The 18,436-nt window shown below is 52.7% G+C and overlaps 6 protein-coding genes across 6 annotated transcripts; 2 read left to right on the top strand and 4 right to left on the bottom strand.

The window, feature by feature from the left end:
- Positions 1 to 157: 157 nt before the first annotated feature.
- TRIVIDRAFT_17075 (uncharacterized protein) lies at positions 158 to 1,263 on the bottom strand (the record flags this gene model as incomplete). The annotated part of the gene is made up of 4 exons (XM_014101962.1): positions 158 to 702; positions 763 to 886; positions 944 to 993; positions 1,087 to 1,263. Coding segments are annotated over 4 exons (896 nt in total), but the record flags the coding sequence as incomplete, so codon positions are not given.
- Positions 1,264 to 1,863: 600 nt separating this feature from the next.
- On the top strand, positions 1,864 to 3,135 carry TRIVIDRAFT_37554 (uncharacterized protein; the record flags this gene model as incomplete). The annotated part of the gene is made up of 1 exon (XM_014102200.1): positions 1,864 to 3,135. One exon carries the CDS (start codon positions 1,864 to 1,866, stop codon positions 3,133 to 3,135), a length of 1,272 nt encoding a protein of 423 aa, XP_013957675.1.
- Positions 3,136 to 4,395: 1,260 nt separating this feature from the next.
- Positions 4,396 to 7,208, bottom strand: TRIVIDRAFT_1006 (uncharacterized protein; the record flags this gene model as incomplete). Its single annotated transcript, XM_014101931.1, has 2 exons — positions 4,396 to 6,868; positions 6,958 to 7,208. Coding segments are annotated over 2 exons (2,724 nt in total), but the record flags the coding sequence as incomplete, so codon positions are not given.
- Positions 7,209 to 8,390: 1,182 nt separating this feature from the next.
- On the bottom strand, positions 8,391 to 10,012 carry TRIVIDRAFT_215801 (uncharacterized protein; the record flags this gene model as incomplete). Its single annotated transcript, XM_014102199.1, has 3 exons — positions 8,391 to 9,513; positions 9,585 to 9,738; positions 9,814 to 10,012. The coding sequence occupies 3 exons, from the start codon at positions 9,910 to 9,912 to the stop codon at positions 8,579 to 8,581; spliced, it is 1,188 nt and encodes a 395-aa protein (XP_013957674.1).
- A 5,098-nt stretch (positions 10,013 to 15,110) lies between these two features.
- On the bottom strand, positions 15,111 to 15,703 carry TRIVIDRAFT_64111 (uncharacterized protein; the record flags this gene model as incomplete). Its single annotated transcript, XM_014102198.1, has 3 exons — positions 15,111 to 15,145; positions 15,285 to 15,353; positions 15,475 to 15,703. 3 exons carry the CDS (start codon positions 15,701 to 15,703, stop codon positions 15,111 to 15,113), a joined length of 333 nt encoding a protein of 110 aa, XP_013957673.1.
- TRIVIDRAFT_74082 (uncharacterized protein) lies at positions 15,677 to 17,313 on the top strand (the record flags this gene model as incomplete). Its single annotated transcript, XM_014102197.1, has 2 exons — positions 15,677 to 16,995; positions 17,062 to 17,313. The coding sequence occupies 2 exons, from the start codon at positions 16,081 to 16,083 to the stop codon at positions 17,074 to 17,076; spliced, it is 930 nt and encodes a 309-aa protein (XP_013957672.1).
- Positions 17,314 to 18,436: the final 1,123 nt, after the last annotated feature.

The following is an 18,436-nucleotide window of genomic DNA, read 5'->3' as shown; positions in this document are numbered from 1 at the left end:
AACCCAGTCTTGTGAGAAAAGACAGACACGAGCCTTCTGAGCTTCTCAAAGTAATATACCTCTTCTCTCAAGGACACCCAACACTAGCGTATTTAAAAACCAAAACCAAAACAAACATTATCCCATCTAAGCCTCAGCAGGAGCAGCAGGAGCCGCCTCAGCCTTCTTCTCCCACTTGGCAGGCTTGGCCCACTGAGGGTCGTGCCATGGGCCAGCATCGCTGTTCTCGCAGCCACCCTGGCACGAGCAAGTGCCGCCAAACTCCTTGGGGATGTTCTCGGCGGGGATGTGCTTCAACAGTTCGCTCTGGTAGCCGCTGCCGAGGATGTTGATCTTCTTGACGGTGACGGGGTCCAGCCAGGCCTTGACAACGCTCCAGACGGTGGAGAAGCCCCAGGGAGCGTTGATGAGGAACAGCTTACCCAGACGCTCGGGGTAGTAGTTCTGGGAGATGACGGAGGCCTGGCGGACGTACGAGTACACCTGGGGAACCTTGGTCAGGGTAACGCCCTTGAGGTCCATGATGGTGCAGCACGTCTCGAGGAGGTGGCCGGCCTTGCGGGAGCAGGCGGGCAGACGGGGATCAGCCACGCGCTCGTACTCGACGGCAAGGTTGGTAAGCATGCGGTCGGCGGTTGAGATCTTGTACATGGCAGTCAGGTCAATGCCACCGAGGGTCTCGATGTAAACGGGGCGGCCATCCTAGTGGCACGGATTAGCTTTTGCGCAAGGGCGAGCCCCATCGTCTTTTCGTCATCTCACATTGTCAATCTTGTGGTAGAACTGCTTGTAGTACTTGGAAATCTCAGGCTTCTCGGGGTAGTCCCAGGTAGGGAGGATCTCGTCGAGCTTGGTCTCGGCGCGCCACTTCTCGGTCTCGAGGAACCTGACGGCGGTCAGAATTGGACAGCAGTAAAGTCGGGCGATGGATAAGGAGACTTACATCTGCTTGGCAAGTTCAACATCAAACTTGCGCGCTCGGAGGAATCGCAGCTGCAAATCACGACGAGTCAGCCTCTTGTTCCCCTCCCTGTCATAGCCGAGCCCGACCCAATGCCGCACCCTTTATTAGGGGGGATCTCATACCAGAGTGAGCGTGTCCAGGCGCTCAGTGATGCCCTCAGCCTCGAGCATCAGGCGCAGCTGGTGGACCTTGGCCTGCTGCTCGGGAGTCAGGTTTCCGGAGTGGCCCTCCAGAGGCTCGGCCGCCTCAATGGGATAGTCATAGTTGTCGTATTTCTCGCTGAGTTCTATGGGCGCCATGGTGGGGGATGGTTGGTGTGAGGGGTTACGGGCGAAGCTGGAGAATGGAGAATGGAGGGTGGATTGTAGGATATAGAATATGGGTTGTGGAGGAAAAGGGAAGAGGAGAGGAAAATTCCAGACGCCTGGCGAGCAAGATGGAAATTATATAAAAAGGGGAGGAGGTTGAAGGAGAATCCCTGGCTGAATGGGGTTGGCAACGTAACTTGTAATTACCACTGCCTTTACGGCGTGGCGGTATAAATGCTAGCGACGGGTGAGCTGGCGCGTGGAGACTTTGCCGGCGTCAAGGCGGTGTCCCGAAGCGGCCTAGCGCAGGTAGGCCGGCAGCCAGCCCAGCCCAGCCAAACCCCAGCCAAAAACTACCTACTATTGCACTACTACGAGTACTAGGTACTGTAGAGGCATGTGACTTGTCACATGGCGATAACAGATCTCGACAAAACAAACTGGGGGGGTTTGATTGAATCATTCTAGAACCTGCAGGGCCGGCATCTTCAATCTTCAAGATTAAAGATCCCTGCACGCTCCCGCCGTCATTGAGCTCAACCAACATCCAAAAGCCTTTCCTTCTTCCATGGCGAGCAGACCACCTCCGCCATGAGGAGTCCGCCGCTGCGAATCAGCGTCAATGTCGCTGCTCGCCAGATTCACAGCCTCGTCCCTGCGCCGCGCCCTCGCCGGTCCTTTCACCTCACCACTCCCGCCAGCTTGCCCCGGAAGCGCAACTTCTTCACGTCGAATCCATACCTCTCCTCACAGCCCGGCGGGGACGATGCGAAGCCGTACCTGTATCAAAACCAAGGCCAAGGCCGTGACCAAGACCAGCCCGGAGCTGCTAATGCCTCTCCGGTAGCCAAGCGGAAGCCCACCAGGGCCACGCCGACCAAGAACTCGCTGCGCCGAGTCGCCATCATCGCCCAGCAGCCGAAGCGGGGCAGTCAGGGCAGCCCCGGCATCGACGCCGCAGAAGCCGATCCGTCCAACATGGTCAGCGCGACGTGCATCGCCGAGGCCTTCAACATGCCCGTAGTGCTAGAGATTCTGTCGTCGCACGGCTTCGCAATCGACCCCGACGGCACCCGCTTCGATGCCGCAGAGGTTGTCCACGCGCGGGGCGTCAACGGCGGCGACATCTTCGTCTTCCCCTCGGGCACCATCGTGACGTGGTCGCTGCCCCCCGACGTCGTGACGAAGCAGATCCTACGGGCCGCCGAGGAGCCCCACGCTGAGGCACTGCGCGAAGTCGAGGACCTAGAGTTCACCACGGACAATGGCCGGGAGACGAGCACGCTCAAGGGCGACGTCGTCGTGTTGGGCACCCGCAAAGAGCACAAAGACGGCGACTTTCTCGACACGACGCTCGCCAAGATTGCGTTTTCTTCAGGCCTCGCCCGCAGCACAAAGCTTGCCGTCCTCGAATCCGCCCTGACGTCGTACTTTGAGAGCACCAGGAACATCCCGGCCCTCCTCTCCCAGGGGACCGGCGTCCCGCTCAGCCGCAAGTTCATCCTGCAAAAGACTGGCGAGCTGCTCAGCCTCCGTGCCAAGCTCAACCACTACTCGGAGCTCACGGATAACCTGCCCGACATCTTCTGGGACAGCAAGTCGGAGCTGGGGCTCGAGGGCTACTACGACCAGGTTGGCCGCGCTCTCGACGTCAATGTGCGCATCCGTGCTCTCAACCAGAAGATGGACTACGCCCAGGAGATTGCCACGGTCTTACGCGAGATGTCTAGCGAGCAGCACGGCACCCGGCTAGAGTGGATCATCATTGTCCTCATTTTCGTCGAGGTCGTCTTTGAGCTGAGGAGGATTGTTATTGAGTATAAGGAGAAGGCGCTGGCCAAGGAGCTGGGCACCGAGATATAGCTGTACCTCTCTCTACAAATTTGGAGTACTTGATACGCCCCGTAGATGACTACCTCTCGGTCCTCCTCCCTCACCCCTTTTCTCACTGCCTCACTGCCCCCCCTTTTTTTTCTTCCCCTTTAGCTTGTATTACTACTACGTATTTTGTATGCGAATCTCGCACATCATCATCTTACGACACTTGAAATGACGATGATCCGAGAGAGAAGATCATCTGGGATAGAAAAAGACATGGATGACGAAACGATACCCCCCCTCAACTCTGTATAGACAAATTTCAGCTCACACCTCACTTTGCATGTCCGCAGGCGTTTTTAATGCGAAACGGTGCTCATTTTTTTTTTTAGGTTCCCCTTCCATCGTTACTATACAGCCTCGCAAGAAAAAAAAAAGAAAGAAAAGAGAAAAGAGATAACGAGAAAATTCATCCCAAAGCCACTAAACATGATATTTTGCTTGTGAGGCAATAAAAAAAAAAAGGCCCTCCTTTCTGGCGTCTATTGAACCCCAATATTTGTCCAACGGTATTTCATACACTACAGTGGGAAAAAAAAAAAGAAAAAGAAAAAAAGAAAAAAGTTAACAAGTCCATATCCTTCCCTGGCCGCTTTTTGGTGTGTAGTGTGTGTTTGCCTCCCAGAGTTCCCGTCTCCAGAGCTGACCCAGCCGAAGCAAAACCTCTCTCTTCCAACCTTCGCCCCTTCTTTCATGAGTGCAGTCCAAAAGGGAAAGAAAAATAAATAAATAAATAGAACACGTCTAAGAAGCCCTCCGTCCCATCCGACTAGTATTAGTTAGTTGGGCTTCATAGAGCTATGCGCAACCATGTTTCGACCTTGCACTCAAGTCTCATATCATAAGTGCCCAAGTCTACATGGCGATTTTTCCAGGTTCCTCCCGACTCATCAACGGCATCTTCCTCACGGGCTGCCTCTTTTGTCTCCCTCCCACCGCCGCCATCTCATCACTCCCGTAGTAAAAGGATAAAGAGAAGAAATAAAAAAAGGTATTAAAAATAGTCAAGCCATTTCTCCCATATCAACATCCCCACGTCCCCAAGGTATGGGAGACAGCCCTTTGCATTATCGTCTTCGAAAGCGTGCAATCATTCTCTTCAAGTTCTTTTGCCGAAAACTCCTTTATACGAACCCTTAGCCCTCTTAACGCCGTTCAACAACGCCAAGGTGTTGCCAGTCACAAAGCGTAATTGCCCCTTCCATATCCGAGACGTTCATTTCATGACCTTTACCTAAATTATGAAGTCGGTTTGCGCTGCAAAGTAGGAATCACAGGCACGGGCACGGGAGTCACCTTGTAAGGTACGTGTGCCGTTCCTGCTGTGCCGTTCACGCCAGGTTTCGGAGGGGTGGGCGTCTGCGGTTTGTTCTGGTTAGCCACGGTCGCCCGGATGGCCGCGAGCCGACTGGCATCAACCCCCATGCCTGAGAAGCCTGACGAGACGCCAGCTTGCGACAGTCTGTCGGTAAACATGGCCGATCTCTCCTGGGCCGCCACACGAGCCTTGGCCTGGTCCAGTATCCGCTGTTGCTGAGCCTCAGGGATGACGGTATGGTATCCAGTCAAGCCGGGGCTCTGGCTGTGGGTCCCGGTCTGGCTCGAGCCGCTCGGAAACCTGTTCATCTGGCTGGCCATGGTTGGGGTTGGGGCCTGGTATCCCTGGTTCTGTGGCACGGCAGGTGATGGGCTGAATGTTTGCCGGTTTCCCACCTGAGGGGACATGGTTCTGGCTGGGATCGCGGCTGGGCTATTGGCGTAAGGGCCGTAGTTTGGGGGCGCTGGCGAGGCTGGCTGATGCTGGTAGTTTGGCTGAAAGGTGTATCGAGCATTTGGGGTGCCTTGCTGTGGCATCTGCCCATAGTTTGGCCTCTGCTGGGTCGCGTACTGTTGCGGCAAGCTTTGATGACCGTATGGGGTTTGTGCTTTAGCAAGCTGGGTAGCGTACTGGTTGGGATAGCCATTGGTACGGGTATACTGGTTCGGCTGTGGCCTTGGCTGATGGGGAGCTGGCGGTCCCAGGTTGCGAGGCTGCTGGTAGTTGGGAGCCGGTGTAGGGCGGTAATATTGCGGAGGCGGAGGGGGTGCAGCTCGGTTCGGCGTGCCATACTGGTTCGGTGGCGCTGCCGCCGCGTACTGGTTAGGATACGGTACGGCAGAGACGCTGGGCGTACGCTGCGGTGGAGGTCTAGCATTGGCCTGTGCTGCTTGGGCAGCTTGGGCAGCTTGCTGTTGTGCTTTCAATCGGGCTTGCGCGCTCGCCTCGTCTTCATCCATCGTCCCCATGTATTGGTCAGTGTGGACCATGATCTTGGTGCTGATGAGTAGATCGTCTAGCTGGTCGCCGTTCAGCTTAGCCACTGCGTACGGCGGTAGCGTCTTGATGATGAGAGCCAATTGAGCCTTGAGCATGTAGTAAGTAGCATGTTCTTCTTCCGAAGGCTGTGGCCCGGCATTGGCCAGCATGTCCCCATTCACCGGGTCGCTGGACTGGCGGTTTTGTGAGTTGGGCAGCGTTAGGTTGCGGATGCGCTGGTAAGAAGCCAGAGTCTCGATTAGATCGCTAACCTCCTCGAGGATTTCGTCAGCCTCCTTGTCCTGCTCGTCGTGCTTGGATCCCATGATGTCTTCCAGGGAAGGATCAATGACAGTCTCGTCCCAATTATCAATTGCGTCTTGCACTGCTGATTCGTCCACCTCCATTGATTGGGTTGCATCGACGGGTTCTGCATCTTGGAGGTCACCATAATATTCTACCTCAATCATTCTCTGGAAGCTCTGCTTGCCACTGCGCTGCCACCAAATCCGGCCGGCAACGCTGGATGGCACTACTGCAGCAGCATCGTCTTTGCACGGTGCAAATGTGGAAAAGGCCCCTCGGAACAGGGTCTCCATCTCCGACATTTCCAACTCGGAAAGTGAGGGTTTTCGACCAGCGAGACTTTGCGCACGTTCATGTTGCTTCGTCTTCGTCTGCCATGAAGGCGCGGCCTGACTGTAGTCCAGATAGTAGCCAGTAGACAGTTTCGTGTTGAAGTACGAGTTGCCCCGGTACCGGGAGCTGTCCGTCAGGTGGGGATGATAGAAATCCAAACGGTTTCCCTTGGCCTGGGTTTTCGGTTGCTTTGGCGGCTGGAGAGGCGGGAGAGGACGCGGCGGAGCAAACAGCTCGCCGAGAGTTTGCGTCCGGTCCTGGGGGTTGGAGGGAATAACTCGGGTGATGGACACGCCCGGCGGGAGGTTAACGTCGGACAAGTCAACATCCTTGGACAGCGGTAAACTGGAAAACAAGCGCCTTTCTTGAGGCGCATAGCCGACGAGCGATAAAACCATTTCGCTCTTCTCCGACGCAGTATGCGACTCGGCCTCTCCGTTTGCAGGCTCCTGCCGCGTTTTCGGGTATGCTTTTTCGCGGCGGGCGAGGTCCGAGGCTCTATCCCAGAATTCGTTGATTTGCGCAGCCCTTTTAAGGGTCACAGCTCTCGCACCGGAATCCGAAGAGGCCGGGTCCATTTCAGACAGTGATGATTTGACGGCGGAAGAGATGTCCGCAGCTATGGCGTCGAGGGAGGAATAAGCGTCGGCTGCCACCTTGTCGGCAATGGATTGTTTGATAGGCGGCTCGGCCGATTTCTGGCGCTTTGCCTGGGGTTCATCTTCAGAAGCCGGCTCTGGCAGCGGTAGTGGGCGGTCGAGGATGGAGGGGCCGATGGCGAAACTGATGCCGATGGTCAGCCTTGGATGACTTGCCTTGGAAAATGGGGGGGCTGTTTGAAGGCAGTAGTGAGTAATGAGTGCAATCCGTACCTTCGCAGAACCTCAAAGAAGGCCTTGACAAGCTCCCTAGTTTTAGCCGTGTCCTCGGCCGGCTCTTTTGTGCGGTCGCCCTGGTTGCCGTCCCGGCCCTCGTCATGGACCTTGTCTACGTCGACGTCCATGCCGTCGCCGTCGCCGTCGCCATTGTCGCGCTTCCGCTTGCCCGACGCAACAAGATGCCCGCTGGCTGGGCTGTCGGGCATGGTGACGACATTCGCATCGTCGGGCGTGGGCTGCGCCATTTTGGCTGGATGCCTCGTGTCCGTCGTCGTGGTGCTGGCCGCGCCCCGTCGCGATACGCGGTTGTAGAGGGCTGACTGGTGCTGGTGCGACTCCAAAACCTTTTCATCAAGGCCCGGGCAAAGCGTCTACATCCACCAGACGCAGTGCAATCAAACGCCGCGCCTGCAAATCGCCACGACAGGCAGCCGGAGGCGATGGTGAGCAAATTTCCGCGGTTTTCTAGGCGGCTGCACGATGGATTGCCGTTGTTGAGCCTGCTGAGGAAGAATGTGTCCTGGATCGCCAAGTACTTCCCTGGGCCAGGATCACGCTAACTCTCTCGAGGGAAAAGTCTAAAATTGCCTGCACGTGATTTCCTTGAATCCCCCCAAAACAGGCGCCGCGCCCCTCCTGTGATGCTCTGTGACGGCCGCTGACCCGCTGCGGCTGCGCTGGAAGAATCGAGGCTACCCTACTGGAGAGCCATTGTGATCGATTAGGTTCATTGTGGCACCAATTTACAGTACAAAGCCACCTCGTCAAATAAGGTGTTGCTAATGCATGGAATAGATTTAGTCTCTTGCATGCACCTTTTATTAAATGGATGAATGAACGGTGACATGACATCAAATATCTAGGCACTTACTAATAAGAACCTACCTTAGTAGTAAGTAAAGTTGCATTATGCATCTGTAGGGGAGAAGCACCAAAAACATCCACGGGTACTAAGATAGTTTCCAATTAGAGGTAGGTATAGTACCTACTATACCTAGGCATCAACCCTCTAACTTCAAGTATCTAAATTAAAATATCCATCCTCCAAAGTTTCTTTAGCCCGAGATTGTTCCATATTGTCAAATGACCAATGTTCCCTGGGCCCTAAACACCAACCCGTCAAGATTGTAAATGTTTGGCAGTAATGCAGGGTAATGGATCCCATGCAGACTCTATCTTGCCTATCAAGCTACCTCTATTTAGTATGGTGCTAGCAATGCACAGAATCTCACACCTTAGCTCTTACATGTACTTGGTAGATCTGTCTGGTGGTTGACATGCACCAATATCCTACAAGAGAGGCCCAACGATACAAGTAGAAGGCACAAATGCACTCGCACACAGTCCCTATAGTCAAGTACCAAGTCGACATTTATCATTAATCCGAGAATGGCATCATGCAACAATTCAATGACATCAAATTAAATCGTGGCACAGCAAATGGGAACCAGTATCCATTATATTACATAAACGACGTTGCAGTCTTGATCCATACTCCCCGCAATACTGTAGTCCTGCACTCAAAGCTGCTCAATTAACCAAAACTGGCTTCTGCCAACACACAAGCAGTGCTCCTCTTAGATACACCCAGTTCCAGCACGTGCTACTGAACTATTTATTTGGCCTTGGCAAGACCAACGGCATTCTTGCCGAGGTCATAGACAGAGTAGTATCGGCGCAAGAAAGCATCGCCAAGAATAACAAGAGGACCCACGGGCTCGGGGAAGTCCATGCCCTGGAAGGAAGAAATGCAGTTGCCAGACATCTCGATGATGTAGTCAGTGGCAGGAAGGCTGTACTTGGAACCGGCCAGGCTGAAGGTGATGTCGGGAAGGGAGTCCCGCTTGGAGCAGTCAACAGTGTACTGGCCGCCAAAGCCCTTCTTGGCGCCAATCTCAGCATTGAGAAGCTCGGCGAGGCCGGAGGGAAGAACGTTGAGAGAAGTGCCGGTGTCGAGGATGGCGCCGGTGTTCTCGAGCTCGGCAACCTCGTCGCCAAAGGCAATGGAATCGAGGTCCACCTCCCAGTAAGCCTTGCGGCGGAGGGGAATGTACTCAATCTTTCCAGAGTAGTGAGACTCGTCGACACCACCGAAGACGGCCTCGGAACCCTCGTCGCCACTTCCCAGGTAGAAAGCAAAGACGGGCTCATCCAGAAGCTTCTGGTTGACCATCTGGTAGAAGGGAGGGATAATGCCGTTCACCGAAATGGTATCGTAGCCAAGGCCAAGGATGCCGTCGAAGCGGCCGAAAGCAAAGGCAAGGCCGGGCTCGCTGGTAGCCTCGGCAAAGTCCTGCTTCTGGATCTTGAGGTCACCAATGGTGACGACATCATTGGAGATGAAGCCAGTCAAGCTGCCTGATCCATAGTGGATCTCAAAGTCGGATCCGTTCTGCTTGTACGTCGACGAGGAAGACGAATCGTACGTGGCGTGCAGGAAGCAGGCAATGCTGTTGCAAGACTGCGAGGGGACCCAAAGGTTGGAGCTTCCCGTGTCAAGGACAACCTTGAAAGTCTGGGGGGGAGTGCCAATGGTGATCTCAGAGAAGTCTATCCGACCGAGTTAGTAAGCCTGCACGCAATGCTGGGAGATTGCCGCGGTGTGCAGGTTGATGACTTACATTGGGCGTTCATGAAGTTGGTGACGGGCACTGGGTGACCGCCCTGGATCTTGGGCAGCTTGTCGTTGAACATGACGTCGGCACGGCTGGTAGGGCGGACGCCCATGTACTTCTGGCCGAGGTGCTGGACCTGGGACTCGATGGTCGAACCCTCCTGATGAAACGAAAAGCGAAATGTCAGTCAGCGCTCGTGCTCTGGCCCGTTCACTGCGGGTTGGGCTTGTCATACCAGCTGCTGCTCGAGGGAAACCTTTTGCAGCTTCATCTTGTGGACGCCAGCTTGGGCGGAGCCAACAAGCGCCGCAGCGGCAATCAAGGCGCTCTTCATGTTGGGCGACGCTTAGAGATTAACGATGTGGTTTGGGAGATGGGATGGGATGGAATGGATGAAGGATGGATGGATTGGTTGCTGCCAGAGGAGAGGGAGGATGACGAAGCTGCCTTTGTAGTGGCCGTAGCGGGCATTAGATAAGAGGGTGGCAGGCAGCTTAGTACCAGAGCGGCGTGCTCCAGGTACCAATGTAGCATTGGTGGCTGCGATATCGAGAGGTCACTGGACTTGGCTAATCAAAACAGGGCGGGCTTCTGGCCTCGTGCCCGCCGTTTGCGTGCTGGACGCGCCTATTGGTGCCTGTGCTGACGAGCCGATGACGCACAACTCCCTGCAAGGGGCGCTACCAGACGGCCGCGGAAGTTCCCTTGCACCTAAAAAGGCTGCTGGAGGTACATAGGCTTTACCCCAACTTTGGCCAGGGCCGAGCCTAACTGGCTGATGGGGCAACCGAGATCAACAAAACGGTGGTGTCGCTGCCTCAGGCCGCGCTAGCTTCAACCCAAATATTACGAGTAAGGTACTGCCAAAGTTGCCGTGCGAGGTACCATTTACCAATGTCTCAGGCTTGTGCAGTATTACTTTCCATGTTGTGCTACTTTGCCTTTATCGGAACGGGGCCAAAGTTCCGCCGCTCATGATGCGACAAGGCGTCTGTGACATGGCATGACGATGGCGCTATGAAGTCCCTTATTCCTGCACTGTCTTCCATTGCTTCGGAACTGTATCAAAAAGTTGCGTCTAGGTAGGTACCTACTGAATTTCGACTACAAGCACGGTATTATAGGGCAGTACTACAACATCTAAGTGTCCGAACGGAGCACGAAGTGAACCCCGTGCAACTGCATATTACTAGGTATTCCGTAGATAGGTAAATAATTCTAATCTTGTGTATCTGTGGCGGCCAAACCGCGTCGTACTCGGGTACTCTTCCCTTGCATCGAGTACCTGCGTAATGACTCACCGAGGCGCCAAACAATAGGTAGATAGGCAGTCGATTCAAGGGACTGTCTTTGAATGAAGCATCTTGTATTACTACATGTACATGGCAGCTCAAATGCGTGTAGATCTGCTTTCTGAGAATCTCTGCCAATCGGACTAGATCAAATTCGAAATGCGGCATTAAGGGAGAAAGAGAATACCACTGTGAAAGTAGTCTATTATTTGCTGCTTGTTTTTGGTGTTTCAGACGTATGACTGTAGTCTTGCAAGCAATTGGCAGGGATTACGAATATGGCAAAACTGCGCTCACCGCATCATTCTGTAACGGCAGAATCAGGGGACCCCTTTTGTCTCTGCAAATGTCGTCAGCCATTTGCATCTCTGCATCATCAAAAGCTTGGTCGCCACGCACATGGTGATCATTAACAAGTTCATAGCTCTATCCCGTGTCTGTATGACTTTGGTCGCGGCATGGCGGTCGTCGTGACGATGACCTAAGTACACTTATACTTTGTATGATAGCTACATCTAAGGGAATCTTTCTCATATACTCACTAGGTAGGTATTGGCATTTTGGGTGTTTTCTTTCATTGCAACTGTAATCTGCCTACCTTTAAGTATCTACCCGGGAAAATGAATCATCAAATCTCATATTATTGATGCATCAGAGGAGTTGCTCGCCAGTGTCGTAGTGTGCACGGCCATGGCCACTGCTGGGTTTTAGAATGGCGACGACTATATTTGACCTTCCCAGTTGTCTCAAATATGGCGTGTGTCGTGTAAATTAGATTTGTGTGTCTATGATTCACCAGAGCGATGTAAGTCATGCCCAAGAGAGCGCGAGTTCATACTCACGTGTGTCCATCGTGTTGAGATATGTACAATATTTACTATATCAGCCAAACCTCACCGGATCACCATCCACGATGTTGTTCAATAGATCATCAAGTTAGATAGCCCAACGTACTTTCGCTGCTTGCGTTGTTCATTGATCCAAAAATGGTATGCCTAACGAGTACAAATAATGAGTTATCTTGTGGACATATATGTCGGAAGATCTCAACCAATAAGTGCCTATGAACAAGCGTCTCTGGCATGGTATCTAAAACTGATATCGTAACAGCATGAGCCGGCTATAACATTGCATTCTCACCACTTGCATATGCCATATTCTAACTTTCTGAACATTTTATCTTAGTGATGATGTCTTTGAATGCCGCCTGGAAGCGTCTACGTGAGCAGAGCGTAGATCGGAACTTCAAGAATAAGAGCCGTCACAGTCCCGAAATGTAAATGATATTATCCCTACCAAGATAAGAGAATTGGTGTATATATTGTGGGATAGAAAGGCAAGCACAGCACAGTATTTTACGATAAAGGAGCTGTTTCAATTACGAGACGAGAGTTATGGCTCGGGCCATGCCCCATAGACCATGCTGTGTATTTGCCCTCTTTGACAATTTAGCTTCTTCTCCCAATAAGGGATCCGAATCAGACATCTTGACCATCTGGGTCCAAAACCCAATGTGTATGGATTCTGCGAGCATCATGATTGACTTGAAATGGGCGGATTTTCTTGTATATATCAGGCAGCGTAGAGTACATTATAATCTGCCTTTTGGTTTTCTGGTTATCGCAATCCAGTTGCTAGCAAAGTACAATCCACGAAGATTAAACCATCCGTCTGTTTAGCCCGTCCTGGAGATATCCTGCAAACTATATATCCTGTCCGCAGAAAAGGAGTTGTGGTATTTTTAGAAGCTGTCCACCGCATCTTATCATCCACGTACGGGGCGCATAGAACACCGAATGCCTTTTGTATGTTTACGTGAAAGAAACGTTGGTACTCCAGGTGACCAATGCGGAATGAGCATGGCTTAGGGCAAAAAGCTGCCGAGTTCGCCCGGGTAATGGATGTTAACAATTCACGGAAGGCTCGGGGCTTATGACAGAGAATGGAGTACTCGTATGGGTTGGAAAGCATTAGCACTACCAAGTACTCCGTACGAAGTATTACTACTCGAACTAGTACGAGCCTCGGAGAGCATCTTGTCAACGAGGACCTGCTTCTAACTAGGTGACGCCGTAGCTGTCATCGCTTTAGGATGCTAGCCGGACACCGAGCTGAAGGGCAAGCCCTACCTTTACACATGGACCATGTGCAGGCATTGACGCATTTGATGATGAGGTGAATGGGTGGCGCTCGGAACACGCGAGTTGCGAGTTGTGATGCCACGCGTAAAGTCCCCGAGGCACTATGCCGGAAATCAAAGTCCCGGCGGCTTGTTCATAACCATGGATTAATCGCTCAAGTTCGTTGACACATCGAGGCGCAGAAAACAGGTTTTTCTGCTGCCTTGATTCAAGCTACAGGTGTCATCACCTATCTTAGCACTCTCCATGTATGAGTACGTGTACGGTGCAAGCACCGTATCAGTTCTAATTGTCTATGCATGGCACAAGCCAGAATGCGGTGAAGGTAAGATTGTGGCTTCATCGAGCAAAATGCCGTTGACTGGATCCTTGTGGCCGTGCCAACCTGGGGATAGAGGACCCGCAGCTCTGCATTCTGCTAGCAAAGGAGGATTTCCTGGCGCAGATGTGAAAGTCCAGATCGTTCGAGAAGACGATGAGTAAGAATAAGGAGAGCCAAGGAATGAGAAGGGAAAAAAAAAGGCCGCGGGCTGCGCAAAGGCCAGGGAACAGGGCACTGACACTTGGATGCTAGCTTAGACCGACACGTGTTGGATGCTGGAGCAGAGGATGAAGCATCAGCCTCCAATCATTCGGGAACAAACATCTTGATCGTCGCCTCGCCACGGTGATGTGCAGCGGGATTCTGCGAATCGGGCACGGATAGATGATGACATGAAGCGGCCAAGGAACTCATCGTCGTCGCAAGTTGGCACAAAGGAGGGTCGCTCTGTCTCAGCTTTGCGACCATCACGACGCCAGTTCCGAGGTGGCTGCGGCAGGATGAATCAAGTGGTGCCTCATACCGAGTACAGTATAATACACGTACTCCCCGAGTTGTGCATTTGCACACGCCGGGATTAACGTGGATTATCGAGCTGTGTGCCGTGGATAAAATAATGCCACGACATGAAACGCACTGCTCTCCTGTTATTATGGAGCCAACGGGACTCTGCCAGCTCTCTTTTCGCTAGGCGGCACGCGAATTTCTGGCCTTGGTCGCACGACGACGCATCAGCAGCCGACTTTGTGCCTTTAATATCAACCTGCATCCAGCGGGATCCCTGTCGAGAGCCAGCGGCCGTTGGACACCGCAGCCTGTGCGCGATAACGGGCCGCCATTCCCTCATTCGCCTGCCTCGCGTCTCGACTTGACACAGCGTCATGGCCGTGTCTTCCGGATCACACTCGAGCGCGGCTACGGGCAGGACGGGAACTGGCGGTTTGGGCGCTGCAAGCTGCAAGCTTGGTACATGGACGATACGATGCGATGCAATGCTCGGGTCCGTCATCGTTATTATTGGAATGTCTGATGGAGGGTCGCATTGTGTGGACGAGCTTTTGATTGAGGTGGAGTTGGGAAATGGGACGGAACGCCACTCGGACGCTGTCTGCAGGAGCTTGGGAATGTATCCGCGACACCGATAGCTGGCCCAATTCAGGGACGCCGTTAGGGCTTGTGCGCGCATTTTGGCGCTGGGCAGTAACAGCGCGCAGACACAGCCCCCGTATCCGCTACCTCGAGCGCGCCGGAGCTCCACGCGTCCCTTGTTCCCCAGCCTGTAGCGCAGCGGTTCCTGAAGTTTTTTCTCCCTCTGACAGTGCCTGCTGCGTCTCTGGGCGCCACCGCGACAGGTTCGGGCCTTGCAAGCCTAGCCTGGGAGAGGCCTAGCGGGCGGGTGCCGACGCGCTGGCCAGCCCAATAGGCCTGCTGCATTCCAGCATGGAAGCTGGGATTGGCTGGGCGATGCAAACAGACAAGGATCCGAGGCGAAGCACAAGACTTTTGGCCAGGGGCAGGCGGTCCAGGAACGAGCATCACAGCCAGCTTGTTTTTTTTTGATGCGTGTACGGTAGAGTACTGTACTCGCATGGACGGCATGTACCGTGCACAGCAGCACTGGCGGCGCGGGCGGTGGCAGTACAGTACCTGCAAGCAATAGGTACAGGTACCTTGCCCGGAGCTGGCTGGTGCCATGCTTTCAATCCTTCCCCCCTACATTTTTGCAGCTGTCTGTACTACCTCTGCCTCCATATCGATGACCGGATTGAAGGCAAAACTATTGAATACATCGCTGGATAAGCCCGTTGTTAGCTGTATGACAATATTAGCCTTGACGTGCGCGTGTAGCTTGGCACTTATTGTTGTGGTAAGACAAAGAAACCTTATGGATATATCGTCAATATACCGGTTCCAGAACTCATGCGCGCCATGCAGGTACATGTACACGTACTCGCACCGGTACCTCGCCGGTGCTGCACCTCTTCGTATCCCAACCCGGTACCTGACGGCGTGCAGCGACCTGCATTAGCACCAGCAGCTTCCATCATTGGCCACACCCGCACCAGCCAGCACACTAATTTCCCCTTAACCACACCAACTGGCCTAATCCCAGCTCCCTGATCCGGCAGTACAGTACGTACCTGGGTCTCTTGCTGCCTCTGCCCATCCACCCCCCGTCCTGCCTGTCGACCGCCCCCCCAAATCTGTCGTTTCTCCTTCTCGTCTCCTCTCCCTTTCAACAAAACAAGTCACGCCTTCAGGACGCTCGTTCCAGTCCCTCCTTCTTCCCGACGACACCGACTCTCGACAGCGTTTCTCAAAGCCCATCGGGTCAAAGGAATCAGATGCTGTCGGCCTTTGCTCAGGCATCTTGAGAAAAGCTCACTTCCATCAGACCGGCGTCCGTCGAGTCTCTCGTTTAGCAACCCAGGCCTCGTTCGCCGCCATTCCCAACCGAAGCTGGTCATCGAATTTAGAAAAAATCCCCCTTCTTAGAGTACGCAGAATCGACGCTTAATCAAACAACTCGTTTCTCCTGCCGAATAAGCGCGTCTCGTCTCTTTTCTTTATTCTTTGACAACAACTCCCCGGCGGAGCCAGCTTGATATTAATCGTTCCTTTTCTTTGCTTGTTTCAAGTCAACGTTCAAGCCAACGGGCCTCGACTTTGTAGGCCTCTTTTGTTTTTTCTCGATTCGACGATTTATTTCAACGCCTTTTTCTCCTTCACACACTCGCTATATCAATATGAAGTCGTCAACAATTCTTTCCGGCGCCTTGGTGGCCGCAACCCAAGTCTACACGGCCATTGCCGCAACCCCCCTCAGAGGATATCACCACGACATTAGCCATGTCATTCGAGCCAGCACACCGGCACCAACACAGCCGCCAGTACAGCCACCGGTGCCGAATGCCTATCGATCGCAGGGCTGCTGGAGCTCTAAAGGAAACATGACGCAAGCCACGGATGTCAAGAGCACGACCGTTTCATCGGGAGCGTGCAATCTTTATTGTTCAAACAACCACTTCCCCGTTTCTGGCCTGCAGGGCGATGAGTGCTTTTGCGGATTCGCTTATCCGCCCGAAGACACTCAGGTCGATACTGACAAATGCACTTTCCCTTGCCCGGCGTATCCCCAGGAGGCCTGTGGTGCCCTTGGACATCCAGGATTCTTTTCCATATACAACACCGGTGTCAATATCAACCCTCCAAACTACGAGCCTCCCTCGTCGTCTTCGTCATCATCTTCTTCCTCTTCTACTTCCACGACATCGTCGGGCTCTGAGAAGTCCTCGTCGGCATCCTCTCCCTCGGGCCCTGCCAGTCAGTCCGCAGAGGCAACCCCTACTGACGCACCGCCCAGTTCCGGGAAGAAGACCAACGTTGCCGGCATCGCTGCCGGCACTGTTGTCGGTGTTGTTGTCCTGGGTGGTCTCATTGGAGCTGCCTTATTTACCATGAGACGGAGACGGAATGCCGAAATCGAAGAAGAGCATCGCCGGAATGCCGCCGTCAATGCCTTCATTAACGGCTCCAAGCCGCCTTCCACTAGCGGCAGCATCTCCATGACTGACTCCCGTCTCGACCCCATCATGGCCCACCGCAGGCTTAGTGACGGCAGCATTGCGGATAATGAGGATTATTCTCGCCGCATCTTGAGGGTATGTCGTTGCATCGCTAGCGGCTCGTTTATAAGAATTTCATCTGATTGGCTAACTCTTCTCTAGGTCACCAACGCATGAGCAAATGGCCATATATCCACTTAACGACAAGCGAATTTGCCTATACTCAACTTACAAATATCTCCTTCAATCATGGGCATTTACGGCGTTATCGGGATGGTAGCTCATGTCCATTTGGTTGACTCCCGGGCCCGATGGCCGAGCGGCGTTTTGACTTCTTTTCTTTTTTCCTCTTATTTCTGGCGTAGGGATAGACTTTTTGATACGGAGGGAAATGAATGAGTTTGGCCATCTTCAACATCATACCCCGGCTTCCCTACGCCGTCCACTCCTTACGTGTCCGATTGAACTTTACAATTTAATTTTGGCGACTAGAGAGCGAGGAATGCAGCGACATTGGCTCCTCACCTTCACAGCCCTTTTATGAAAGCAAAAGGGAGACGCAGGGCTATCTGACTGACACGCCTTGTGTATTCAGCCTGGCGTGTTTTTTCATTTTTTCATTTTCATTTTTTTTTATTTTGCAATTCCCATTTCCAGGAACCTCCTGTGTATAAACCTGTTGGCGTGGGGAAAAGGCATTAACCGAGCTGTTGGCATGATCCACGCTTCGGGTGTATGTATGAAAGGGATAAAGGCCAGGAGGCGTGTGCAAGTGTGAGAGACGGAGCTAGAAGAAGATAAAATATGGTTGCTACCTGTGTTGTTTACTTCCTATATCTTTTCGGACGTGGGCGATGGATCTTGGGCGGAATTGTGTATGTAGGGATTGCGCATAGTAACCAAACACGTCATGTCAAAAACCAAAAAAAAAAATACATTGAGATTGCGAGTGCTATTGATTTCCTTTGTCCAAACAAAGAGAGCAAGAGAAGATCACTTTCCAGTGAAGCCGCTGTCTTCCTTGACTCTCTATCTACTGTATCTTGCTGTGGGTTCACTGCGGTTTTGAGCATCTCCAGGACTTTGAGTTTTTACTCTGCTGGCGTTATGGTTTTCATTCCTTATTCCTAGCTGTACTATAACTTTTATTATGATGCATCTTAAATAGCTTCTTCTATACTTACGATTCAATCTCTTGGTGGTTGTGATACGCATGTTTTTGCTGGTCTCCTCAATGATGGTGGTGATCATCTGTCAGCTTCACATTATAAGTACTCCTACTGCCTGATGAGGAAGAAGTTATTGAGTAAACTTCTGACTAAAGAGGCTATCTCTGTGTTTACACTTTTGTTATTGCAATATCGCCAATTTTACTTTCTTCCATATGGACTTGTCTTCATGCCTTAGTGGAATCAATGTGTCGGCCTACCTAATTGTACACTTGCTAACCAGGTCCACGATCATATGCAGCACCACCCAGACAGTCCTTCATCTTGGCTCATCATACATCATAATAATACAGGCAATCATACTCAAA

Source organism: Trichoderma virens, assembly GCF_000170995.1.
Source record: "Trichoderma virens Gv29-8 chromosome Unknown TRIVIscaffold_5, whole genome shotgun sequence".
Lineage (NCBI taxonomy): Eukaryota > Fungi > Ascomycota > Sordariomycetes > Hypocreales > Hypocreaceae > Trichoderma > Trichoderma virens.
Note: the sequence above shows the minus strand (reverse complement) of the source record. Positions and strands in the feature narration are given on the sequence as shown.